The sequence below is a fragment of the Chrysemys picta genome, chromosome 17, assembly GCF_011386835.1.
Source record: "Chrysemys picta bellii isolate R12L10 chromosome 17, ASM1138683v2, whole genome shotgun sequence".
Lineage (NCBI taxonomy): Eukaryota > Metazoa > Chordata > Testudines > Emydidae > Chrysemys > Chrysemys picta.
In genome coordinates this window covers 18,800,868-18,827,313 of record NC_088807.1, presented here as the reverse complement: position 1 = coordinate 18,827,313, position 26,446 = coordinate 18,800,868, and the positions used below count along the sequence as shown (strand labels likewise).

The 26,446-nt window shown below is 53.3% G+C and overlaps 1 protein-coding gene across 3 annotated transcripts; it reads left to right on the top strand.

The window, feature by feature from the left end:
- The first annotated feature begins 802 nt into the window (after positions 1-802).
- Positions 803-12,056, top strand: LOC101930984 (uncharacterized). 3 transcript variants are annotated; one of them, XM_042856167.2, is made up of 5 exons: positions 803-1,701; positions 2,436-2,747; positions 8,840-8,905; positions 10,373-10,597; positions 11,550-12,056. In XM_042856167.2, the coding sequence occupies exons 1-5, from the start codon at positions 1,473-1,475 to the stop codon at positions 11,774-11,776; spliced, it is 1,059 nt and encodes a 352-aa protein (XP_042712101.2). In that variant the 5' UTR covers positions 803-1,472; the 3' UTR covers positions 11,777-12,056. The 3 variants fall into 3 exon arrangements, with proteins under 3 accessions (XP_042712101.2, XP_065426886.1, XP_008174044.3); XM_065570814.1 differs by having other exon boundaries at positions 11,505-12,056; XM_008175822.4 differs by having other exon boundaries at positions 10,373-10,607.
- Positions 12,057-26,446: the final 14,390 nt, after the last annotated feature.

Below are 26,446 nucleotides of genomic sequence, written 5' to 3'. Positions count from 1 at the left end.
AGAGAGACATGGCTTGGTGACAGCTGTGTGCTGCTTGTTAAGTTTCACATCCCCCCAATCCCCAACTCCGCTGATTCCCCAGCCCCCCCATACCCATATTGCCCCTGGTCCCTGCTGCTGCCCTGGCCCCCCACTGCCCCCACCCCTGGCCCCTGCTGCCTCCCCAGTCCCCCCTTCCCCCCTGACCACCGCTGTCTCCCTGCCCCCTCCCCATTGCCCGTGGGCCCCGCTGACTCCCTCCCATTGCCCCAAGATCCCGTTCACGGCCTCACACCCCAGGCCTGCTCTGCTCTTTGCCTCTTGACCACGGCGCCCGGGTTCAAGGAAGTTCCATCGAAAACAAAATATTGAAGCTCCTGGCCCTCGGGGCAGGGAACAGGCCACACGGCTCAAAGTCCCAAAGGCAAAGACAGAGCCCCTGGCGTTTCCCGTTCAGCTCCCAATTTCTAAGCCAACCTGGCGATTTTGGCAGGGGAACCTCCTGAGACGCGAATCCTCAGGGGAGAGGCTTTTAATTATGTTTTTTTTGCACAGGTGACAAACGCCAGGCCCAAGGCTGCAGCTGTTGCTTCCGTAAAACTGAGAAGTGAAACTTGGCCGTGCGGGGCTGGAGGGGTGGCGTGGGAAAAGCAACGCCTACTCGCTTTTGCTCTGACATTGTCACAAGGAAGTGGCCACCTCCGGTCTGCTTTTCCTGCCTGCTCAATTTTTGCTCTATCGGTGGGTCTCTCTACCAGGGGGAATCGCCAGCAGCCCTGGGGAAGGAAAGATGTGGAGGAAACTTGCTTTTCAGGAGGTAAGACGCCCACGCTTGCTGTTTGACACTGGAGGACTTAGTGGGGGGAGGATGTCACCCTTTATTTGGGCTGAAATAGGTTTCAAATGCATAACAAGGCATTCAAAGGGCACAGGCGGGTTTAAAACACCGAGCCCCGGAAGAATGATATACAGCCTGCGTAGGAACGACAGTTTGTGGCTTTCCTGCTAGGCGCCTAGTAGAAAACAAGTGATCTCTCGGACAGTCGCTGTTAGACACGCCGAGGCGCTGAGACGCCATAACTCTCGCAGGGCGGGTCTAAAACTGCAGCGGCCATATTCAGTCTCTCCTGCAGAATCACAGAAAAACGAGACCTCTTGTGTTTCATGGGGTCCCTGCTCCCAGGGGACGACTGAGATGCTTAAAACAAAGCACCCGCTAACGTGCTTTGCCGGCCTGGCGCCTGCGTGAGGCAGAGAGGCGCACAGCGACTGACACAGAGCGCTGGAGGAATGGGGGATAAAAACTATTTCTTCAAAATAACACAGCGACGAAGATTGCCCTCTTTTAAACGTGTTTGAGGGTGTTCCTTGGCATAGGACGTACAAATGCAGACGTGTAACGGATCGATTTCTCGCCATCCCACTCGCGGTGCCGTCTGGATTGTTTGAAAGGCTTTTTTTTTCACTGGGGGGCCCTGCAGGAATTTTGCGGAATGTCCAGCGTCCGGATTGATACACTTTGCGCAGGAGGAGGCAGGGTCAAGGGGCGGGCCTGCTTAGGGGGTGCCCAGATGACCATGTGGGCGCGAGACTCAGAATTCATCATGGCGGGATACAGTGCCACGAGGGGTAAAAACCAAACCCATCTCTTTGCCTTTGCAAGCATCGCCTTTAAAGTCGTCGTCTTACTCCGGTGCGCTGGGCAAGCCGTACCGGACACCCGTAAGTGCCGCCCGGGGAGCTCTGTGCCGGGCTGGGTTCCCCGAAAGTGAGAGGCCAGAAGGGAAACGGAGGGGTGGGGGAGGGGATGCGCCGGGAGGCCATTTGGAGAGGGAAGAGGGGTGTGTGGAACACAGTGCATGTGGGATGTGTGTGTGGAGACCCAGGCCCTCATTGTGCCGGGCACTGCACAGACCCTGCCCGGGATCTTGGTTCAGTTTAGTGATTTTTGGCTCTGATTCCGCACACACTCAGGGGTGTCTACACTACCAAGCCCCCCTCCCCTCCCCCGCAGCACCGAGGCCGGCTCAGCTGACTCGGGCTTGCGGGGGGAGGAGGGGGCGCTAAAGACAGACGTGTAAACGTTGGGGGCTCAGGCTGGTGCCTGGGCTCTGAGACCCTCCCCATTTGTGGGAGTGCAAATCTACCCAGCCATTTTACAGCCCCACAGCCCGAGCCCCACGAGTTGGAGTCGGCTGGCATGGGGCACCCGGGGGTGTCCGGTTGCTGTGTAGACCCACCCTGCGATTCGGCGTGGCAGGGCTCGTATTGCCATGTAGACGCTCCCTCGAGCAGCGAGCTGAGGGTGATGCTACACCCGCTTCAGCATTTGCAGGGTCTACGCCTTATAGCTGAAGCGCTCCCCGTAACGTATCCCTCCCTCCCCCGCCAGATCTGGGTCTGACTTCTTCCAGGCTTCACCAAAGCCGGCCTGAAATGTTGATTTCTTCTCACAGGCCCCAGCCAATGTCAACAGGACATCCCTCTGTCTGTGCCCGAGGGTGGCGACGCGCAACAGCCCCTTAACCTCACGGAGCGCTTTGCCCAGCTCTCCTGGTACGATGCCTTGGCTGGGACCTGGGTACTGATAGCCGTCATCCGTCCAGGGAAATCAAACCCACTCAACAGCTCCTTCGCCGGGCACATCTCCATGTCCAACAGATGGCTCACCGTGACGAACGCCAGCAAAGCCATTGCAGGGGTGTATAAGATTGAATCTGAGATGAACAAAAACAAGTGTCTGGTTTTCATCCGTCTGATTGTAACAGGTAAGTGCCGTGGGTCACAATTTCAGGGTAACTGCACCATGGATTTCCCCTTGGCCTCTGGAGGGCCCGGATGTCAGGTTTCCAGCTTCCCAGCCGCCCCCTCTCACAGGTGGAGGCCTGCGTCTGGCTCCCTCCAGCCTGGGGGTTTGGTTTTGGGTTTGAACATCACTGTGAGTTTCCCAGCACATCTGAGCGTGGTCCAGCACCCGTAGGGTGACCAGATGTCCTGATTTTATAGGGACAGTCCCGATATTCAGGGCTTTGCCTTTGTCTTATATAGGTGCCTATTACCCCCCACTCCCTGTCCCGATTTTGCACACTTGCTATCTGGTCATCCTAAGCACCTGAGCTTTCCTTTTCTCCGGGGCTGCGACAATGGACACCAGGTACCAACCAACTGCTGCAAAGCACATTTAGTCCTAGCAGCACAGAGAAAACATGGAAAATAAGAAACTGCCCAAGTCACGCCCACTGACAGCTAAACAGAGATCAGCTCCAGCTCCGACCTCAGGCTCTGGTAGGGGTCGGACTTTCAAACCCCTCAACCAGGTTTGCTCTCTCGGTTACAAGTTCCTGGCACGTCCTGGGGACAGTTCAGCCATTTCTTTCATTTGTCTATGTTTTACTGGGCGTGGCCCAGACAGTCACTGAAATCGGGGCCCCGTCGGGCCGGGTGCTGCCCAGACACAGAATGAATCAGTCCCTGCCCCTAAGAAATAGACAAAATGTCTGAGGGGGGAAACTGAGGCATGGGGCAGGGAAGTGACTTACCAAAGGTTACACAGCAGGTCAGTGAATCAAACCCAGGCCCCCTGAGGCCTAGGCCACTGCTCCTTCTCACAGGCTGTGCTGCCGCTCTGGTAGAGAGAGACTGACATGTTTGTTCTCTGTGAACACGTGAACCACCTGAGCCTAGTTTCCTCCACCCCTTTGAGGTGTAACATGGAGCGTTGTTGTGCATAGCGGGATCCCAGTCTGCAGCCAGTGGTGCCCCTTGGCTGATGTCTTTGGGTTCCTGCCCTCCCGTGCCTGTATCACAGCCCCGAGAAACGCCCCTGACAGCGCGGAGTAGAGCGGAAGAATTACTTCTCGCGTCTTGCTTACAACACTCCTGCTAATACACCCCAGAATCATGTTTGCTTTTTTTGCAACAGCGTTACACTGTTGACTCATATTTAGCTTGTGATCCACTAGGACCCCCAGATCCCTTTCCGTAGTACTCCGTCCTAGGCCGTCATTTCCCATGTGTGCAACTGATTGGTCCTTCCCAAGTGGAGCACTTTGCATTTGTCCTTATTGAATTTCATCCTATTGACTTCAGACCATTTCTCCCGTTTGTCCAGATCGTTTTGAATTTTAATCCTTTTGGGCAGCCACACCCCAAAACTGGAGGTTATTCTCCCATGAGATATACCAAACCAGCAACAAAAGCAAACTCCTGTTTCACCCCACTGGCTAACATGAAGTCAGAACAGCAGTTTCCTTAGTCGTTCCAGTCCTTGTATCACCACCAAAAACACTCAACTTAGAGATGAGTGGTTCTTTAAAACCAATTTCATTAAGTAAAAGTATCAGGGGGTAGCCGTGTTAGTCTGTATCCACAAAAACAACAAGGAGTTTGGTGACACCTAAAAGATTCTTCTGATCCCAAAGGCGCAGCCACACACCCAGGTCAATATACAACTCAGATCTTACCCCAAAATCACGCTGATGCCAATCCTTTAGTATCTAAAATCTAAAGGTTTATTTATAAAAAGAAAGTAAAAAGGTGAGAGTTAAAATCGGTTAAAGGAATCACATACAACAATTGCATAGTTCTTGGTTCAGGCTTGTAGCAGTGATGGAATAGACTGCTGGCTTAAATCAAGTCTCTGGCTGCTTCAAAATCATTGGAAGGTCCTTAGTCCATTGGTTAGAATGTTCCCATTAGATGTTTCCAGGGCCTTTTAGCTTCTACAATGTGGCAGGAAACTCGTTGTTTCAAACAAAGCCCTCAGCACAGCTAGTGGAAAATCACAGGTGACAAGATGGCGTTTGAAGTCACATGGGCAAGTCACATGTCCATGCATGATTCTGTTTAGTCCCAGTAGAAGCCATTAGCTATATCTCAGACAGCACATTCACAGGAAAGTCCCTGCAGGGTAGGTGGGCGTCTTCCATTGTGAGTGAAATGTTCTGTCGATGGGCCACACAAGTTGAATAGCCGCCTCCCAGATGTGCTGGCTAACTACCTTGTGGGCATTACCCCAGGAGCAAACATTTGAAATCCAGGTACAGAGCCGATGCTCATGATGTCAAATACAAACAGATAGCATAATCATATTCAGCACATCATAACCTTTCCATAGACGCCTCACTTGGCAACCTTTGTGCAAGATTTGTTGCAAATATATAACAGTGGTTGCAACAATGATCGACATGATCATATTTTAATCCGATAACGTCACCGCGGGGTCCCGGCCGGGGCTGCATGGGGAGTTCCAGCTGCGGGACAGAGGAAGGCTCCACTTTCCACAGAGAGAGGGGGGGAGAATTCAAGCTACCTGGACAAATTGGAGAACTGGGCTGAGTTCAGCCAGATGAAATGTAGTAGAGACAAGTGCAAAGTGCGTTCCTTAGGAAGGGAAAATCCAATGCCTAGCTCTGAACTGGGGAATAACCGGCCTGGGGCGTGCACAGCTGCAAAGGAGGTGGGGGTTAGGGCAGGCCACAAATTGAATAGCAGCCCCCGGTGTGATGCAGTTGCTAAAAAGTTTGATATTATTCTGGGCTGTATTACAGGACTGTTGTATGTAAGACACGGGAGGTCATTGTCCTGCTCTCCTGGGAACTGGTCAGGTCTGAGCTGGAGGACTGAGTCCAGTTCTGGGTGTGACACTTTAGGAAAGTTGTGGACAAATTGGAGAGAATCCAGAGAAGAGCAACAAAAATGATGAAAGGTTTAGAAAACCTGACCTAGGAGGGAAGGTTAAAAACCCTGGGCATGTTTAGTCTTGAGAAAAGCAGACTGAGGTGGGACCTGAGAACAGTCTGCAGATATGTTCAGGGCTGTTATAAAGAGGACGGGGATCAATTGTTCTCAGTCCCACTCAAGCTAGGACAAGCAGTAATGGGTTTAAGCAGTGGATGTGATATACCTTGACTTTAGCAAAGCTTTTGATACGGTCTCCCACAGTATTCTTGCCAGCAAGTTAAAGAAGTATGGGCTGGATGAATGGACTATAAGGTGGATAGAAAGCTGGCTCGATCGTTGGGCTCAACGGGTAGTGATCAACGGCTCCATGTCTAGTTGGCAGCCGGTATTAAGCGGAGTGCCCCAAGGGTCGATCCTGGCAGAGCCGTCCTTAGGATTTATGGGGCCCTACGCAGTATTATTAAACTGGTGCCCCTATGCCTGACAGCAGCCTGAGCTCACAGCCTGGCCGGGGGGAGGGACGAGACAGCAAAGGATAACAAGACGCCCAGCCCACCTCACAGTGGCAGAGAGTCACAGATCCCCGCAGAGACCCCTGTACCCTCTCCCTCACGCAGAATGGATGTGCAGAATGTACCTAATTAAAAGCACTAAACTTGGGAATAAAAAATGTCGTCACAGGTTTTTTGATATGCCCTGAAGTTTGTCAGACATTTATTTGCAAAAACTTTGTAGTAAGGGCGAGTCAGCTGTCTTGCTGAATACAACATTCAATATTATGGAATCCATGATGCAGCTCTTCTCTGTTTTACATTTTCTTAATCAGTACTTCTAAGCTGATTTTATGTTTTAAATGTACTCTTAAGCCTTCATAAAGTCATCATCCCAGATGACTACATCTTTAACTCACTGAAACAGACATTATTTTAAATGAATCAGTCACAGAGGTTTAGTGTGTTCAGAACAATGTTCGTTGCATTTAGGAGAAGGGAACACTCATTTACTGTGTGTGATCTCCATAACAATACACATGTTTATGAAATTTCACCAACTTTAAAAAATATGTTTCCAAAGATTTTAGGCATAACAAAGGATTTGACATCTTACTAAGGTACTGATTTTGCTTAAAACTAGTTCATCAGATAGTCCAAAGTAAAGAAAGGGAAACTCTTTGTCCAGCTATCTGGAAGGAAAGGGGTGTTGTCCCTTTAAGGGCTCCCTTCAACAGGAGGGTGAAGGGAGAAAGGTATGAACAGAAAGGACAGGAAGACTTTGGAAGCAGGGTTTTTTTTACTATAGTAATTAAAATTAAAATGTGTATTTAGATAAGGGTGGTCTTTTGAAGAATTGACTTAAAAAACCATATGTCTGAAGAGCCAAGCATTTAAGGCTAAAGAGGATAGTGCATCTAACAATCTATGCAAGGATTTTTTAGAGATGTGATTTTATAATCTTCACCAACTCACTAATGAAATATTTTAAAGCAAATTTTAAACTAAGGTCCTGTAGACTGACATGTTCTGAGTAAATATTAGGGTGATGCACAACTGTTTGTTCAGAAACTGACAGTAGATACCTGGGGTTTGGCAAATGCCTGTTAAATGGCTTCATTGCCCCTTGAATGGCTCTTTAACCGTTTCAATGCTGTGCTAACGGGTCTGGCAGGCTGGAGGCTTTTTCACTTTTAACTACTAGATCCCCTCCCGAGGAAGACTCACCAGGCTGCAGCAGCCAGCTGTGGGAGCCTGCAGGAAGGGTCAGAACAGGGATAGGAAAGCCCGGAAGGTGGACACTTAGATCCAGGGGTGCCCCAAATTTTCAGGTGCCCTACACAGCTGCATATGTTGCGTATACCTAAGGACGGCCCTGGGTCCTGGGGCCGGTTTTGTTCAACATCTTCATTAATGATCTGGAGGATGGGAAGACTTGCACCCTCAGCAAGTTTGCAGATGACACTAAGCTGGGAGGAGAGGTAGATACGCTGGAGGGTAGGGATCGGATACAGCGGGACCTAGACAAATTGGAGGATTGGGCCAAAAGAAATCTGATAAGGTTCAACAAGGACGAGTGCAGAGTCCTCCACTTAGGATGGAAGAATCCCAGGCACCGCTACAGGCTGGGGACTGACTGGCTAAGCGGCTGTTCTGCAGAAAAGGACCTGGGGATTACAGTGGACGAGAAGCTGGATATGAGTCAACAGTGTGCCCTTGTTGTGAAGAAGGCCAACGGCATATTGGGCTGCATTAGTAGGAGCATTGCCAGCAGATTGAGGGAAGTGATTATTCCCCTCTATTCGACACTGGTGAGGCCACACCTGGAGTATTGCGTCCAGTTTTGGGACCCCACTACAGAAGGGATGTGGACAAATTGGAGAGAGTCCAGCGGAGGGCAACAAAAATGATTAGGGGGCTGGGGCACATGACTTACAAGGACAGGCTAAGGAACTGGGGTTATTTAGTCTGCAGAAGAGAAGAGTGAGGGGGGATTTGATAGCTGCCTTCAACTACCTGAAGGGGGTTCCAAAGAGGATGGAGCTCGGCTGTTCTCAGTGGTACCAGAAGACAGAACAAGGAGCAATGGTCTCAAATTGCAGTGGGGGAGGTCTAGGTTGGATATTAGGAAACACTATTTCCTAATAGGAGCGTGGTGAAGCACTGGAATGGGTTACCTAGGGAGGTGGTGGAATCTCCATCCTTAGAGGTTTTTAAGGCCCGGCTTGACAAAGCCCTGGCTGGGATGATTTAGTTGGGGATTGGTCCTGCTTTGAGCAGGGGGTTGGACTAGAACCTCCTGAGGTCTCTTCCAACCCTGATCTTCTATGATAAACTGCAGCAAGGGAGGTTTCGGTTCTGCAGGAGGAAAAGGTTTTTCACTCTAGGGCTGGTGAAGCTCTGGAACAGGCTTCCAAGGGAGGTTGGGGAATCCCTGTCGCTGGAGGTTTTTAAGAACAGGTCAGACAAACCCCCTGCCAGGGCGGATCTAGGGTTATTGGTCTGGGCTCAGCACCGGGGGCTGGGCCAGATGCTCCCTCTCGGCCCCACCCTGCTCTGACTCTGCGCAGTGGCATTGGAGCGGGGGGCAGATTTTAAGGGATTGGAGGGGATGGGACCCCTCTCCTCTGACCTCCTGGGACTCTGCATCCGCTCGCTGCAACCGCCTCTGCGTTGTCTCATTCCAGAGTCTGCGCCAACCTCAGCTCCGGTCTCCCAGGTGGCCCTGGTCAGCAGCGGGACGGCAGCTGCGGGTGAGTAACAGGGCTGGGAATGGTTTCAGAGTAGCAGCCGTGTTAGTCTGTATCCGCAAAAAGAAGAACAGGAGTACTTGTGGCACCTTAGAGACTAACAAATTTATTAGAGCATAAGCTTTCGTGGACTACAGCCCACTTCTTATATGCATCCGAAGAAGTGGGCTGTAGCCCACGAAAGCTTATGCTCTAATAAATTTGTTAGTCTCTAAGGTGCCACAAGTACTCCTGTTCTTCTTTTTTTAGGGCTGGGAATGGGCTGCCCAACTGCTGGGATCTTCAACTAATTCTGGCTGCTGCCCGGGTCCTCGGCAGATTGTCCTGCTCGGCTCCTAACTGGCCGATGGAGCAGAGTGGGTGGGGCAGAAGCTCCAGGTACTGACCGCTTGGCTCTCAACCCCACGTCCATGCCCAACTACGACTTGATTTCTTGGGTGACACTTTATATTGAGGTTCCATGGAGAAGTAATTTAAGAAAGGGTTGAATGGTGGCTGCAGGGTTTGTCTACACAGGGCCACTCAGGAAAATTAATCCAAATCACGTCGAAGTGCAGGCTCTGGTCTACACTACAGCGTTAGGTGGACCTAAGGCAGCTTACGTCACCCTAACTCTGTCAGTGTCTACACTGAAAGGCAACTCCCACCCGTGGAACTCGCCCGCTGAACCGACGGAATAACTCCAGCTCCGCGCGAGGCGTAGTGCTTGGGTGGATGCAGTTAGATCGATGCCGGGGTGCTAATGACATCGCCTGTTGCTGCCTTTCAGACGCTGTCTCACAATGCCCCACACTGGCATGGTGAGGACATGAGCCGCTGACACAAGGGGCGTAGTGTGGACATGGAAAAGCAATTTAATTACTGCCCTGCTGTATGTCGACGTAACTTAGGTCAAGTTAATTTTGTAGTATAGACTTGCCCTGAATTTAAAGTGGATTCGCTAAACCGCATTGACCCCCCCCTGTGTGGACACTCTTATTTAGAATTGAAGTGGCCGGAATTTGATTCACTTTGGAAGTGAATTAAGCTAAATTGAATTCAGGCTGCTTTAATCTTGAAGGAGAGCATCCACTCAGGGGTTTAATGCTGTTTAACTAATTCACTTTAAAAGTCAGATTAGATTTCCTGAGAGGCCCTGTGTAGACAAGCACACTCATTACATGTGTCTTTAGCATGCCAAGACCATATATTCACCATGTATGAACACCTTATAAACCAGCTATCAAGTGAACCTTAACCTAAAGTATATGGTGCCTAGCACCCCAGTCATGGTGTGTTACGGTAGCACCTCGGAGCCCCAGGAAAATTGGCAAACCCACGATTAGCTGGGGACTGTGGAGTGTCTTGAATCAGAAAATCCCTTTTGCGTGTGCCGGCGTGGAACGCTGAGCACGGTGGAGAGGCTGGAAGTTTTCGGCTGGGTTTGACCAATTCTCCCGCTAATGCCGCAATTCCTGTCGTTGGTTGCAGAGCCTGGATCTTGGTCCAGCCGTATTGCCGTGGCGGTGGTGCCGGTGGTGGGGTCAGTGATGGTGGCGGCGCTGTTGATATGGCAGATAAAGAATATTGCTCGCTACGTGCGCTCGTTCGGCAGCCGTCATGATTTCCCTGCCAGAGCCGCCCCGTCCCAGCAGGCCAGCGACTCAGGCCCCATGCAGGAGCTGGCAGAGCTGACGCAGCTGGAGGACGCCAGAGGTGGGGACCGGTCAGCTCTGCTGAATGGGAAACTTCTCGGCAGCGCTGAAATGCTAAACGTGGGGGACTGGAGAGTGGGGAGGGATGAACCCTGTCCCTCAACATCCACTCAATGTGCAGTGGCAGTCAAGACTGGTACTTTTTAGCTTGGAAAAGAGATGACTAACGGGGGATACAATGGAGGTCTATAAAATCATGACTGGGTTGGAGAAAGTAAATAAGGAAGTGTTGTTTATTCCTTCTCATAACACAAGAACTAGGGGTCACCAAATGAAATGAATAGGCAGCAGTTTTAAAACAAATAAAAGGAAGTATTTCTTCACCCAATACACAGTCAACCTGTGGAACTCCTTGCCAGAGGACGTTGTGAAAGCCAAAACTATAACAGGGTTCAAAAGAGAATTAGGTAAGTTCCTGTAGGACAGGTCCATCAATGGCTATTAGCCAGGATGCTCAGGGACGCAACCCCATGCTCTGGGTGCCCCTAAACCTGCACTGCACAATAGGGATTGGATCACTGGATAATTGCCCCGTTCTGTTCATTCCCTTTGAAACACCTGGCATTGGCCACTGTCGGAAGACAGGCTACTGGGCTAGATGGACCATTGGTGTCCAGTATGGCAGTTCTTTCTTATTCTTATGAACTCACAAGGCCCCTTCCTGCCTGACATCTCTATGACTCTCACGAAATAACATGACTTTAGGAGGTGGGGATTTTAGTAAAGGACCAAATAGCAAGAGACTTGTAATAAAGTCACAAGAGTTCCAAATCCCGTAACGCTTCCACTGACTACATATTCTTTTGGTCCATGTCACCTACTGAAAGCAGTAACAAGCCATGTTTGTATCCAGAAGCATCAGGCATGTTGCCTTGTCCTTGCTCCCGTTTATAACATTTGCCTTTCAGCATCAAAAGGCCAGTCTGTTGTGATGTGCCTTGTGTCTACTTCAGATTGCAAGCGCTGCGGGGCCCGGACTGCTGCCATGCTGGTTTTAACAGCGCTCACCCTACGGAGACGGGCATTATTATCCACAGCGGTGCATCCACTCACGACTACCGTTCAGCAGCGCCTGGCCTTGTTTCCCAGCTCTGGACTCACTCCTAATTGCACCCAGCCAGGGGTGAGGGGTGTGTGTGTGGGGGAAACTGGTCTGATTCTCCCCAGGAGGGGGTGGTAAATAAACCAGTACGTGGATAAAACCAAAGGGGCAAACTACCGAGCAGTCGGGCAACGAGCACAGGAGACGGCCAATGGGCGAGCTGCTACAAGGCTGGGCGCAGGCGGGTCCCACCTCCGGAGGCTGACCAGGAATGTATTCTGAGCACCAAACAGAGGCAGGAGACTGAAGAATTTGTTCTACCGATAGAATAAAAACCTGCAGGATCTTATTAAGAGGGATAAGGCAAAGATGCCACATTTATTGTAAATATAATGATAAAGCAAAAGATAAAAGTAAACAACGTTGTTTGACTACTTATTCCTATCACTACTTATTCCTTACACACACACACACACACACACACACACACACACACACACACACACACACACACACACACACACACACACACACATATATTCATTCACACACACACACACATACATACATATATTCATTCACACAATCATTCATTCAAGTTCTGTATAGGTGTTATAGTTACCAGCCTAGAAGTTGCTCATGCCAAGTTGCTGGCCAGGTATCTTGGTCATGAGGATGGAGCCAAGTCTGTGTCAGGTGCACCTGATGCTCCTGGAGGTTGGCAGCAGAACCAGACACTCATAGGCCTGTCTTTTGAGTCCATTCTTATAGGATTTAATTCCTATGTTAGTCTATGGGAGCTGTTTCATCCTGCTATTGCTGACTCAATCAGCAGATGGCACATTCCTGGTGGCTCCACACTGTCCAAAGTTTGTGTTTCTCATCCTTCCAGGTGATGGGGTGGATCCCAGTTTACCCTCCGGGGGGGTTGTCTGATGGTCCACTTGATACATTCTTCGGCCGATGGATACTCCCTTTCTAGGCTGGCACCTCCCTAACCATCCATGTACATCAAGCATTCATCAATATACATTCCATATCTTAACCCTATTTTAATTTACTGTCTCCACCACTTTCGGGGTGTGTGCTAATTCATTTGAGACTCCAGGCCCTTTAATCACAGAGCGTGGGGGTCTGTTCCTAAGAGCCATTGCTGTTACAATGAAGTGAAAGTCACTTACCGGCTTAAGGCTCACAGCAGGGGTGGTAACAGTGTTCACTTTAAGAACAAAGTCAATTAACTTTTTTGTAAGTTTTATATAGTAATAAAGTATCTTTCCCAGGACAGTTACAATCAATGGTTTCTTACAGACAGTAGCTTACAAATTTTAACAAAAGACCCAAGAGATTTTTGTACTTGGTGAAACTGTTGGATTTTAAAATGTGGGGGACAAATTATGGGGGGTCACTGTCACTTGGGGGAATCACTGTTAGCACCTTCTTTACTATCCCTACAAATTTGTTAGGCCAAGGGGCGTGGGTGTGAGCCCGCTGCCTCCTGCTGGCTGCAATCGGAGATGCGTGGAATATTCCTTGGGGTCAGGGGGCCTTCAGCCACTCGATACGTCTGCTCAGACGGCTGGGCATTGGATTTCCCCCAACTCCGCTCCCCTCTCCGGTGCCCACCCCCTCCACTTTGCACCTCCTCTGGGCAGGGCTCGGTCCGCCCCACCCCCTCCGCTCTGCCCCACCTCCAGCCCCGGTGGGAGCAGGGCGCGGGGTCTGAGGGCGTCACTCCCGCCTGCCCTGGCTCAGGCTGTGCTGGGGGACAGTGAACGCCGCGGTCTGCTGGGATCTGCCCCACACGCGAGCGTTCACAGGCCGTGCGCCCCCGGGACCCACCAGGACGTCCGTGGACCGGGCCCTAGACCACAGTGACAGCATCTTCCCCTCGCTGAGCCCCCGTGGCCTTGGGGGACAGCCCGGGGCTGGATCAGTCGAGGCCACGCCAGGCAGCGCGGCAGACCCGGGATGCCCCCTGCCACTGGGCCACGGATCGGAGCCGCCCGAGTGCTCCAAGGGGAAGCCTCTGGCCACGGCTGCCACAAGCTCTCCCCCACCCCCCGTCACGGATCCACGGATCCAGTGCTCTGGCCCAGTCCCTGGGAGGAGTCCTGTGTACGTCAGCCCCCTGTGGGTCACACTCACTGGGGTCAGCCCCTGTAGATCAATCTCTGATAATTTTCATATAACTTTACATTGTGCCTCTTCATATAACCTTGTGGTGGGTCTACCCACGTGTGACCTCTGTATCCTGGGACTTTGTATCAAAGCCTCATTTAGAAACTTTGCATTGCCCTTGGTATAATATTATAGCCCCTAAGGATAGAATAAGATAGAAGAAAAATTTCTTTTTGCTAGCAGTAGAACAAGAGCTCTCCCCCCCCCCTCTTAATCAATTGCCCTGTTGAATGAATGAGGTGTGGATGAGCAAGGCATGAAAGGCAGCACCTCCAGACAGCCTCAACCCTTGGAGAGGGGCTGGGAGCCAGACCCAAGGACAATAAAACGTGTCAAGTGGGCTCATTAAAGACAAGCAGACATACTGACGGCCTCGGGGGTTAGAAGCAAGCACCTTCTTTTGGAAACACCCTCTTTGCAGCATTGGAACAACACTCAAAAGAAAGCAGCACAAAGGACCAATGGACACAGACACAAAGTTTGAATCTGGTATAGATTTGCATAAGAGGAAAGCTGCTATAAAAGTGAGGTGTCTTGCACAGGACCCCGGGTCTCGTCTTGTCAACATGGGAGCATCGATCCGGATCGGCAGAAGCCCGGCTCCACCCCCTCCCCCATCTAACTCACCTGGCCAGTGAAGTTAAGGGGAGCAACTAATTGGTAACAACAAGACGGAGTGTGTTTGTGTGTGTGTGTGTGTGAGTGTAAGTGTAATATATTATATGCATATAATACAGTGTTAATGAATACATGTATCACTAATAAATGTGGCGTTTTGTCTTATTCCCCCTGAAAAGATCCTGTGCAGTACTTTAAGTACAACACCCCTCGGCTTCACACCACCTCCGGGGACCGGCCCTTGGAGCCTGCCGTCCCCCTGGGGCATGCCGGGTGCTCCCCACAGCGAGACCACCGGGATCAGACCGTGGCGGTAGACACACCCCAAATGGGAGCCAGGTTCCTCCCTCCCCCACGTTCCCTTGATCTGGAGTGACTCAGCCAGCAGTGTGGATGCAGGAGGGGTCAGGACACAGCGTAGACAGTCCTCGGTTAAAGTTACACCAAAGTCCATGTGGGTTGGGCCAGAGCCCTGAGCTCTGCTCTGCCCACCCCCAAGGCCCAGTCCCAAAGAGCGTCCTGCTCCCAGCGCCCCACATGGAGCGACCCCCCAGCCCCTCCTCCAGCCTTCAGCCTGGGTTCGGGACACTTGGTCACCTGGTCCCCCTCCTTTGTCCTCCAGCTGCTCACACCCGGCTCGCTTCCTGCGGAGGGGGGCCATATAGCCGGGCCACTATCTTCTGGGACCCTCCATGGGCCAGGGGCCCGGCCCCAGACAGCTGAGGTCAGTCACACCTGGGTCTCTGCAACGAGTAAACAGCCTTTTCCCACCACCTAGTTAACCAGGCACTGCGTAGGGGAAACTGAGGCACACATCATATTAATGCAAATTATTATGAAAAATTCCCACTCTGCCACAACTGGGCTCCCTGACACAGGGGTAATAGACACTCGTCACTCCCATCCCCTGCTGAATTGAGTCTCTGCCCGGCTGGCCGGAGCCCTGTTTGACAGGGCTGGGAGCTGGACAGGGCCACAGGTACCCCGCAGCAAGGGGATGTATTATAATAATGGGCCCTTCTGTCCCATAGACCTCAAAGCCTGGCCAGGATCGGTAGCCCCAGTCTCCAGAAGGGGAAACTGAGGCAGCGAGAGGGGAGGGAGCTTGTGGAGGTGTAACAGAGTGCGCAGGCGTGGTGCTCTGGGACCGCGCCGAATGAAGTCAGACAGGTTCCTCGTCGCAATGCGACACCCCCCAGGGCCCACTCTGCCTAGGGCATCCCTCCTTGGCTTCAGTGCCCCTGTTCACACTGTGAGCTCCCCGCAGCGAGTCCACCTGGCTGGGACCCCTGGGGAAGCCTCACACGACCCCCAAAGGGGCCCTGCAGCCCACCTCCGCACTCAGCAGGGACTCTCAGCCAGCGTGGAAAACAGAAGGGTTATTAGTCATCGGGAGCACAGTGTAGAACAGAGCTCATTAGCACCGAAATCAGGCGCAGTCAGCAAAGTCCATCTTGGGGGGGGATCCAGAACCCGCCCCCCCCCGGCTCCTCCCACCCAAGTCCCAAACCAGGAGACTGACCCGCTTCCAGCTTCACGCCCAGCTGCCCCTCCTCCGCCCTTTGTCTCTTTCCTGGGCAAGCAGGTCCCCGGCCGCCACCTCTCGCTTTGTTCTCCAACACCTCCGGCTGGCTCATGCAGAGGGTAGGCCCTGGCCATCAGTTGCCTGGACACGGAATGTCAGCCATTGTCTGAGCCCAGACAGCCCGTCGGCATCGCACCTGCCCTCTAGGGGGCTCTGCAATAATCACACACCCTTGTCCCACCACCTAGATACTTGAGTAAAACATAGGGGAAACTGAGGCACACACAGCATATTCATACAAAACATTAAGAACATTGCCACTTCATCACAGGAGGAGAGAACCCAGGAGTCCTAGCCCCCCCACACACACACTCTAACCACTAGACCTCACTCCCCTCCCAGAGCTGGGGAAAGACTCTTCCCATTATAAGCCCCTGTTTTCCAAATGCTGATAACTTTGCCAGATGTTCATCATTGGGGATGGCATTGCCCCAGCCCAGGCAGCCGCCGTGGGATGAATTTTGGGGAGAGAATTTTAGCCAAATTGGTTCCGCTGGTTCTGGAAACCAGGCCACTGGTTTGTTGGTCGTCAGCTCCAGGACACCACCAGCCCCCTAAGCAATCGCCTCTGGGCTAGGTTGCCCTGTGCTTTGCCTTGGGGGGTATCAGCGGTGCCACCCCAAGCCCCTTCTGCAGTCGTTACCCGGCGGCGTGCAGCCCCTGACACGGACGCGCATGGTAACGAGCAGTATGGCCCGATACCCACAGCTGGCCCCAGCTCAGGGTCAGGCCTTTGGGACACCGCAACGGAAACAACCAGAAGGTTATTACCACCGCTGACGACAGCCGAGCTGCTGAAGCAGGAGGGTGGAAACAGAGCGGGCCACCGGGAAACCCAACACAGAACACCACTGTTTGAGTCAAAATGTCACTTTCACAGGCTCAGATCCTGGGCTAAAGGACTTTCTCCCCTAAAGCAACTTCCCAGGGGCACTGGCCACGTGGCTGGGATCATAACAAGTAAGAACGGCCGCACTGGGTCAGAGCAATGAACTGTGTAGCCCAGTATCCTGTCGTCTGAGAGTGGCTGGGGCCAGGTGCTTCAGAGGAGATGAACAGAACAGGGCAATGTGACGGGTTCAGTCACAGAGATCCCCTTGGGACTGTCACCTGATGTGCTGAGATTACCTCTGAGCCCATTTTCTTTGCCAGCTTGGGACTCCAGAACCCTGCCTGGTTGAGCCAGACACGATAGTCTGCTGCAACTCAGACCAAGGGTCTGAAGCATGCCCCCAAAGCTGCAGGTTTTAACTGAAAACCACTCAGCAGGTATTCCTGTTTCCAGCACCCAGACACCCAGCTCCCAGTGGGATCCAAACCCCAAATAAATCCGTTTTACTCTGTATAAAACTTATACAGGATAAACTCATAAATTGTCCACCCTCTATAACACTGATAGAGAGATATGCACAGCTGTTTGCTCCCCAAGGTATTAATCACTTACTCTGGGTTCATTAATAAACAAAAGTGATTTTATTAAGTGATTTTATTATTTATTTATATAAAAAAGTAGGATTTAAGTGGTTCCAAGTAATAACAGACAGAACAAAGCAAATTACCAAGCAAAATAAAACAAAATACGCAAGTCTAAGCCTAATACATTAAGAAACTGATTACCGAGATGTTCCAATAAGCTTCTTTCACAGACTAGACTCCTTCCTAATCTGGGCCCAGTCCTTTCCCTGGTACAGTCCTTGTTACTAGGGGCTTTTTCATGACTGGGACCCACTTTGTACTGTTCCACCCCCTTTTATCGCTTTGGCACAAGGTGGGAATCTTTTGTCTCTCTGGGTTCCCACCCCTCCTTCTAAATGGAAAAGTACCAGGTTTAATATGGATTCCAGTATCATGTGACATGGTCACATGTCCTGTGAGACCCCTGTGAGAGTCTTCATTCTTCCTGGGCTGGCCTACACATACAGAGGAAGGTTTGCAAGTAAACAGAACCATTTACAATCAATTGTCCTAGTCAATGGGAGCCATCAGGATTCTAAACCATCATTAATGGCCCACACTTTGCATAACTATAGTAGGACCTCAGAGTTATACTTCATATTCCTGGTTTCAGATACAAGAATGATACATTCATACAAATTGGATGACCACACTCAGTAGATTATAAGCTTCGTAATGATACCTTACAAAAGACCTTTTGCAAAAAGCACATTCCAGTTACACCATATTCACACTCATTAGCATATTTCCATCAAATATTATGGAGTGCAACGTCACAGATAATGATCCACTGATCCATCCCCGGTCGTCCAGTCCCAGTTTCTGGCTCCAGAGATTTAGGGACACCCAGAGCATGGGTTTGTGTCCCTGACCAGTTTGGCTAATAGCCATTGATGGACCTTTCCTCCAGACCCCATTATACGTTTGGCCTCTACAACATCCTCTGGCAAGGAGTTCCACAGGTTGACCGTGTGTTATGTGAAGAAGTATTTCCTTTTGTTTGTTTTAAACCTGCTGCCGTCAATTTCATTGGGTGACCCTAGTTCTTGTGTTATGAGAAGGAGTAAATAACACTTCCTTAATGACTTTCTCCACACTAGTCAGGATTTCATAGACCTCCATCATCTCCCCCGACCGGTTTGCCGGCCTGGGTTCAATGCTGACCGCTGTGTTGTTGAGACCCTCTAGCACAGTGGTCCCCAAACTGGGGTTCGCGAAATGTTACAGGGGGTTCTCAGGAAAAGATTCTCTAATGGCGGACAGAGCTGTCCCTAGGGACCTCGGGCAGCACGGGGCCAGCAGCCCGAAGCCCCTGGACTTCCAAGAACTAAGCAGATGAAAGCAAGCATCTCTATCACACTGAGGAGATTTAAACTTCAAGACACCTTATAAGAAATGGAAGGGGAGGTGGATATTTTTTGCTGTTTTTAAAATTAAATAGGCAGCTAGTATTGTTTTTAAAATGATTATGAAGAACAAGTTTAAACTTTGTTGTAACGTGCGTTGTTTGCCTGGACTGCTCAAGACCTGAATACTTGTGTAGGAGGAACGCTTTGAGTTGGCTTCTTAAATCCCTTCCTGCTGTTTCACATCTGACACTCCTTGATGAAACATAGGAGCCTTGTCTTATAACAGGCTTATTCAAAGTGATACAAGCTACAAAAGCGAGATCGCGGGTGAGTGTTGCCGTATTCATAAAGTCATAAAAATACTGTCATAATAAATAATAATTGATAATAAATAGTGTGTAATATGCATGTCATAAAAACAAATTTTATATTTCCGAGATCACTGCTTGGTCAGGTAAAGGAGAAATCCCTGGAAATATTCATTTTTAGGAGTGGGTTCATGAGACTTGATATTTTAGTGAAAGGGGTTCACAGGTTGTTAAAGTTTGGGAACCACTGCTCTAGCAGAGAGGTTCTCAAACTGGGGGTCGTGACCCCTCAGGGAGTCACAAGGTGGTTACATGTGGGTCCATGGGGCTGCCAGTCCTAGGCACCCATTAAATTACCCTCTCTTTTTAATTTATAAGGGGGGGTCTGTCACGGAGTATTGGGGGACTCAGGGCCCTGCACCCCCGGCTTCCTGCGATTCACCATGACTCTCAGCCAGCCAGTAAAGCAGAAGGTTTATTTGGATGACAGGAACACAGTCCAAGACAGGTCTTGCAGGCACAGACAACAGGGACCCCCTCAGTTAGGTCCATCTTGGGGGCCCAGGGCATCCCAGCCCAGCCCCCCTTGGGAGGTCAGAGCCATCTCTGCCTCCCAGCCATCTCACCACCCAGCCTCCAAGACTCTGCCTTCAGCGACCCCTCCCACAGCCTTTGTTCAGTTTCCCGGGCCAAGGTGTCACCTGGCCTCCAACCCCTTCCTGGGTTCTCATGTTACACGCTCAGGTATGCGCCTTCGGGCAGACTCCCATCCCCCAATGCAGACTATCCCAGCCCCACTCCCCTGTCAGCATTCACACACCACAGTAAGAACAGTCCCAGTTCGTCACAGGGTCACACTCAGAGGCTTGCTATGTGAAAGGGGTCACTGGCACCCCCGCACTGCATAGCATGGATGGTGAAATTTGGGGGGGGGGTTGGCCTAAGCCGTTCCAAACTGAACAGCCCTTTTCTGAACTTTTTCCAATTCCAAGGTATCTTTTTTGAGGTGGGTCGACCGAATCTGCACCCAGTATTCAAGGTGTGCATGTACCATGGATTTATATAGAGGCAACATGATATTTTCTGTTTTATTCTCTATCCCTTTCTCAATGATTCCCAACTCTCTGTTGGGTTTTTTGACTGCCGCTGCGCATTGAGCGGATGTTTTCAGAGAACTCTCCACCCTGACACCGAGATCTCTTTCCTGAGTGATAACAGCTAATTTTAGGGTGACCAGACAGCAAGTGTGAAAAATCGGGCCGGGGGGGTGGGGTTATAGGAGCCTATATAAGAAAAAGACCCCAAAATCGGGACTGTCCCTATAAAATCGGGACACCTGGTCACCCTAGCTAATTGACCCTGTCCGTTAGTTGGGATTATGGTTTCCAATGTGCAGTGCTGCTTTGCATTGATCAACGTTGAATTTCATTGGCCGTTTTGTCGCCCAGTCGCCCGTTTTGCGAGATCCCTTCGTAACTCTTCGCAGACGGCTTTGGACTTCCTGGGGCTGCGGGTCGGGAGTGAGGAGCGGCCTCCCCAGTGTGGGAGGTCGTGGTCGAGGGGCACAAGACGCCCTGGTGGGGGGACCCCTCCCCTGCGTCTGGCAGCTCTCTTGGTCCAGGGTCTTCGTCTCTCCCGGCTGTGGCAGGACTTAGCCAGGATCAGCCCCAGGGCCAGCAGGACGCCGGCGCCCAGGCCCAGACGGACGATGTTGCCCTGGGTGAAATCCAGGTGCCAGGGTGGGGCCGGAGCTGCTAAAGAGGGGAGGGGTCAGTCTGCAGCCATTTCCTGGGGGTGGGGGGTGTTAAGATCAGACCTCACCCAGCTCCCAGTGCAATCGGGAGTGACTCCGGATTGACCCTGGGGGGCTGAGATCCAAACTCAACCCTGGGCCTCTGTTTCCCATGTCACTTACCTGGCGGAGGGCTGTGGCTGTGCCCCGGGGAGGTGGGGCTGGGGTCTCTGGGGTGGGTGGCGGGGCTGGAATCTTGGCTGGCACCTGTATAAAGGGGTGGGGGTGTTAAACGCAGCACCAGAAACAACCCAGCTCGGTTTATCTGGCCACTACCCCTGCCGCTGTCTCGGGTGCCATCCCCCGGCCCTGCCCAGTGCCTGGGCAATACAGACCCCCTGGCATGTCCCCCCTGATGGGGGGTGGGAACCCCGGCATCCTGGCCAAACCCCAGCGAGTGGGGGGGAGAGAGGATTCTGTTCATCCTCCCTAAATACCCTCTTTGCTTTCAACTAGATTATCTGTCACTTCCTGTCCCAAACTCTTGGGGTGTTTCTTTGTGCTGTTAAACAGCCCCTGTTCTTCACCCCAGAGGGGCCGCATCTCAGCACCAGGCGAGGGGTCCCTGTATGACCCCACAGCAGTCAGGAGTGACTCTGGATTGACCCTGGGGGGCTGAGATCTGAACCCAGCCCTGGGCCTCTGTTTCCCATATCACTTACCCGGCAGAGGACTGTGGCTGTGCGACAGGGGTGCCAGGATGGTGGGACTGGGGTCTCTGGTGGGGGCAGCGGGGCTGGAATCTGGGCTGGCACCTGTACAAAGAGCGGCGGGGTGGGGGTGGTGGAGGGGAAGCGGTGTTTAAACCCAGCACCAGAAACCTCCCAGCCTGGTCTGTCTGGCTGCTACCCCTGCCACTGTCTTGGGCGCCATCCCCCGACCCTGCCAGCGCCTGGGCAGTACAGATCCCTTGGCATGTTCCCCCAGATGGGGGGCAGGAACCCCGGCGTCCTGGCCAAACCCCAGTGTGAGTGTGGAGAATTCTCGGGGTTTTTTCCCTATTAACTTTTGATTCTGATTTTAAAAATAGTTGTATAGGAAACCCCCCCACAAACTGGGCTTCGGTTTCTCAGCCCATGGGCCCCATTGGCCGCCCCACTGCAGCGAGACGCCCGACAGTTAATTCTCCCCAGTTCAATGGGGCACAACCGGACCCAGTGACTTGTGACGTACAAAGCCCCACGCCGCACGCGCGGAAAAATCCAGCGCGCTGGAGAAAAAGGTTGAAAGCAAAGTGAAGAGAAACAGTGTTCGCTGGCGGGAGCTGGGAAGGTGGTACAGAAGAAGGGCAGTGAAGGGGGGGCCCGTCATTCGGCTCCTTCCAGGAGAGCATCTCTGGAGCCCTGCGAATTTTTCTTACATAATGGGTGTGTGTATATGTGTGTGTGTGTGTGTGTGGGAGGGGGTCTTCCACACGACTGCCCTAAATCCCCTCTGTGCTTTCCACTGGATTCTCCCTCACTTCCTGTCCCAAATGCTTGGGGTGTTGCTTTGTGCTGTTAAGCAGCTCCCGCGCCCCGCCCCAGAGGTGGCTGCATCTCCACTCTGGGTGAGAGTTCCCGTATATCCGGCCCCCACGCTCCCCCCAGAGGTGGCTGCATCTCTGCTCCGGGTGAGGTGTTCCCATATAACCAGCCCCAGCACCCCACCCCAGAGGTGGCTGTGTCCCAGCGGCAGGTGAGGGGTCCCCGTATAATTAGCCTCTGCACCTCACCCCAGAGGTGGCTGCATCTGAGCTCTGGGTGAGGGATCCCCGTATAACCAGCACCCGCACCCCACCCCAGAGTCAGCATCACATTCGGGACTCACCTCCCACGACCAGCCGGACGGGGTCGCTGTTCTCTGACCACCGGGGCTGCCCATATCGGCTCAGGTACCTGCAGCGGTAGGTGCCGGTGTCGCCTGGGCCAGCGCGGTCGATGGGGAACTCAGCTGCCTGGTCCCGCGCCTCGGCGTGCTGCACCGGGACGGGGCCTGTGCCCCTGTAGAGGAAGAGCCGGGCGCAGGGCACCTGGCAGAGGCAGCGCAGGGAAACCCGCCCCCCGGCAGGGACCATGCCCCCTGCTGGGGTCACCTGGAGTGAGGCCTTGTCTGGGGTGACAGCGGGAGGGGCAATGAGACACAGAACTCCCACACCCTGCACCCCGGGGGGCAGAGACCTCTCCCCTCCCCCACCCCCCCATCTGGCAGAGACCTATCCCTTCCCCCACCCCCCAGGGGGCAGAATCCTTTCCCCTCCCCTCCCCCACTCCACAACCCCCATACCCCAGGGAGCAGAGATCTCTGCCCTCCCCCTCCCCCACTTCCTGGGGCAGAGACCTATCCCCTCTCCCCCATCTTCCAACCCCCAGGGGGAAGAGACCTTTCTGCTCCCCCCCAACCCCAACCCCCCTGGAGTCAGAGACTTGTCCCCTCCCCCACCCACATCCCCAGGAGGGCAGAGACCTCTCCCCTCCCCCATCCTCTATGGGGCCAGAGTCCTCTCCCCTCCTCCAGTTTTTGACTGGAACACCCGGTCGAAAAGGGACCCTGGTGGCTCCGATCAGCACCGCTGACTGGGCCGTTAAAAGTCCGGTTGGCGGCACAGCAGGGCTAAGGCAGGCTCCCTGCCTGCCCCGGCTCCACATGGCTCCCGGAAGCAGCAGCATGTCCCCCCTCCTGCTCCTACACGTCCGGGCAGCCAAGGGGCTCCACATGCTGCCCCTGCCCCAAGTGCCGCCCCTGCAGCTCCCATTGGTCGGGAACCGTGGCCAGTGGGAGCTGTGGGGGTGGTACCTGCGTACGGGGCAGTGTGCAGAGCCGCCTGGCTGCGCCTCCATGTAGGAGCCGGAGGGGGGACATGCCGCTGCTTCCGGGAGCTGCCTGCGGTAAGCGCCACCCAGAGCCTGCACCCCTGATCCCCCTCCTGCCCTTCGAACCCCTTGGCCCCAGCCCAGAGCACTGTCCTGCACCCCAAATCCCACATCCCCAGCCCCACCCCAGAGTATGCACCCCCAGCCAGAGCCCTCACCCCCTCCTGCACCCCAACCCCTTGCCCCAGCCTGGAGCCCCCTTCTGCACCCCAAATCCCTCAGCCCCGACTCTACCCCAGAGCCCACACCCCCAGCTGGAGCCCTCACCCCCTCCCACATCCCAGTCCCCTGAGCCAGTCCGGTGAAAGTCAGCAAGTGAGTGAGGGTGGGGATAGTGAGCGACGGGGGGCAGGGGGAATGGAGTGAGTGGGGGCGGGGAGGGTCTCAGAGCGGGGGCAGGGCCTTGGAGGAGGGGCGGGGCAGTGGGCGGGGCAAGGGCATTCGGTTTTGTGTGAGTAGAAAGTTGGCAACCCTACTGGGGGGGATTCAGAGATCTCTCCCCCATGGCCTGGCCCCTTCCTGGAGCAGGAAGGCCTGGCTCACTGGGGTTCCCAGAGGGTTGCATGGCATGGGGGGAGGGGTCAGGCCCCCAGCCTGACCCGCTATCCCCCATCCCAACCCCCCTATCTCCCATCCCAGGGACACTCACGGGCTGCAGCAGCTGGGGGGCGGCCAATCCTCAGGGCACCTGTAATGAGGAGGGGGGTTGTCAATCTGGGGGCAGGGTGGGTCCCTGATGGGAGGGGCCCTGGGGGCAAATGGGTGTCCCTGGTGGTAGGGGCTCTAGGGAGCCCGGGGGAAGGGTCAGGCACCCCCTGGGGCTCCCATGGCACTGAGACCTCCCCACACTGATGGCTCCCGTCCAACCAGCCAGACTGGGCCAGAGACACGGCCCCGGGCAGATAGGGTGTGGGTGTGGGTGGAGGGGGGCAGTGGAGGTGCTCGGGAGGTGGGAGGGGAGCCCTGTGTGGGGGAGTGGAGGTGGTCTGTGGCAGGGTGGCGGAGGGGGGCAGTGGAGGGTGTGGGGGTCTGTGAAGGGGGTCTGTGGGGGTAGCACAGGAGGCAGTGGAGGGGGTCTGTGGGGGATGGCAGAGGGGGGCGGTGGAGGGGGTTTGTGGGGTGGTCTGTGGGGGGTGGCAGAGGGGGTGGTGGAGGGGGTCTATGGAGGTAGCAGAGGGGGGCTGTGGGGGAGTGGAGGGGGCAGTGGAGGGGGGTCTGTGGGGTGGCAGAGGGGGGCAGTGGAGGGGGGCCCTGTGTGGGGGAGTAGAGGGGGCAGAGCAGGAGGTCTGAGGGGGATGGCAGAGGGGGGAAGTGGAGGGGCAGTGGAAGGGGTCTGTGGGGTGGTCTGTGGGGTGGTCTGTGACAGAGGGGGGCAGTGGAGGAGTGTGTTAAGTAGCAGCTCTGTGTTCTTGGGGAACCAGGGTGCAGTACCCAGCCTGTCTGACTCACGAAAGACTCCTCCCTCAGCCTCTGCTTGTCCAAAGCCGATCAGAAGAAAGACTTACAAAAAGCAATGGAAAGGCCGTGGGAGACCCACCAAAACCCCTGGAACAAGGGTTAAGGAAACTCCCCTGGCCTCATTTGCATCGGAGATGGGACAAGGAGGCATCTCCATTAGCTACAGACTGGAGACCAGAGATTCCAAGGCAAGAACCGCACTGAACTCTGGGACCAGGGAAGCAGGGAAGCAGTGCATGATGGGGGAATCTCTGCTCCAGCTGTTAATGAGCCCACACCTGCACACCCCCAGCTCAGCAGTTATCAGACCAATTCTAGTAATGAATCCTTGATTGGTATGCAAAATAGTGAAGCTCCCTAATGGCATTGTGAGCTCCCTCCAAGGAACGCCGCCCAAAGCCAGGAATGATCGGCTCCCATGGTCTAGCCTGAACAAAACAACTTTGGTATCCTCCCTTGTTTACACATAAACAAATCTAGTGTTCTCCCTCGAACCATTGTTGTTTGTCTACAAAACCCCTATCCATGCTCAAGTCAGTGCTCTGATGCCTGGATCCAAAATCTGCATGAGTTCCATTAGGACTTCATCTTCTCCTGACTGATCGTGCTGGGGGCTCTGCCTGTCTCCAGCACTCCGGACCCTCAGCTTCTACCACCTGGGACCCCCGATCGATTCAAGCTTCACGGAGTGGTGAGAACCCAGCTCTCTCTCTCTAGGTGTAGCCTTCTCACCCTGACTTTGTGTGATCAATTATAGTTTTGTAAACCTGACTTTTATAATCAATTTAAGTTAGATTTAATATTATAACTGGTTTGTTCGTTTGGCTCCCCTGGTATGGTTATTACCTGGTGTGACGGAGTAGGGAGTATTGACCTAGGAATGTTGCGTGGTTTACTGTCTGCATTGGTGCTGGATGGTGGTGGGATATCAGGGTGTGACTTCACTTGAGGGTTGATACCTGAGCATGTAACCTGAGCCCAGGAGGGGGTTGGGGCCAGGTGACACCTTCTGCCCAGGGAACTGGACAAAGGCTGGAGGAGGAGCCAGGGGTGTGTGGCTGGAGGAGACTGCTGGAGGGGTTTCAGTTTGGAGCTGGCTGGGGAGACCGGCGGAGGCCCAGAACTGGGGTCTGGGTTCCCCACCCCCAAAGATGGACCTGACTGAGGGGGTCCTGTTTTCGGTACATACAAGCTCTTTTTGGCCTGTGTT

Excerpts from the sequence above, each read along its gene's own strand:
- LOC101930984 (XM_065570814.1), top strand. The coding sequence starts at position 1,473 with ATGTCCAGCGTCCGGATTGATACACTTTGCGCAGGAGGAGGCAGGGTC. Across the intron at positions 1,702-2,435 it reads GCAAGCCGTACCGGACACCC|GCCCCAGCCAATGTCAACAG; the intron begins GTAAGTGCCGCC and ends TTCTTCTCACAG. Across the intron at positions 2,748-8,839 it reads CATCCGTCTGATTGTAACAG|AGTCTGCGCCAACCTCAGCT; the intron begins GTAAGTGCCGTG and ends GTCTCATTCCAG.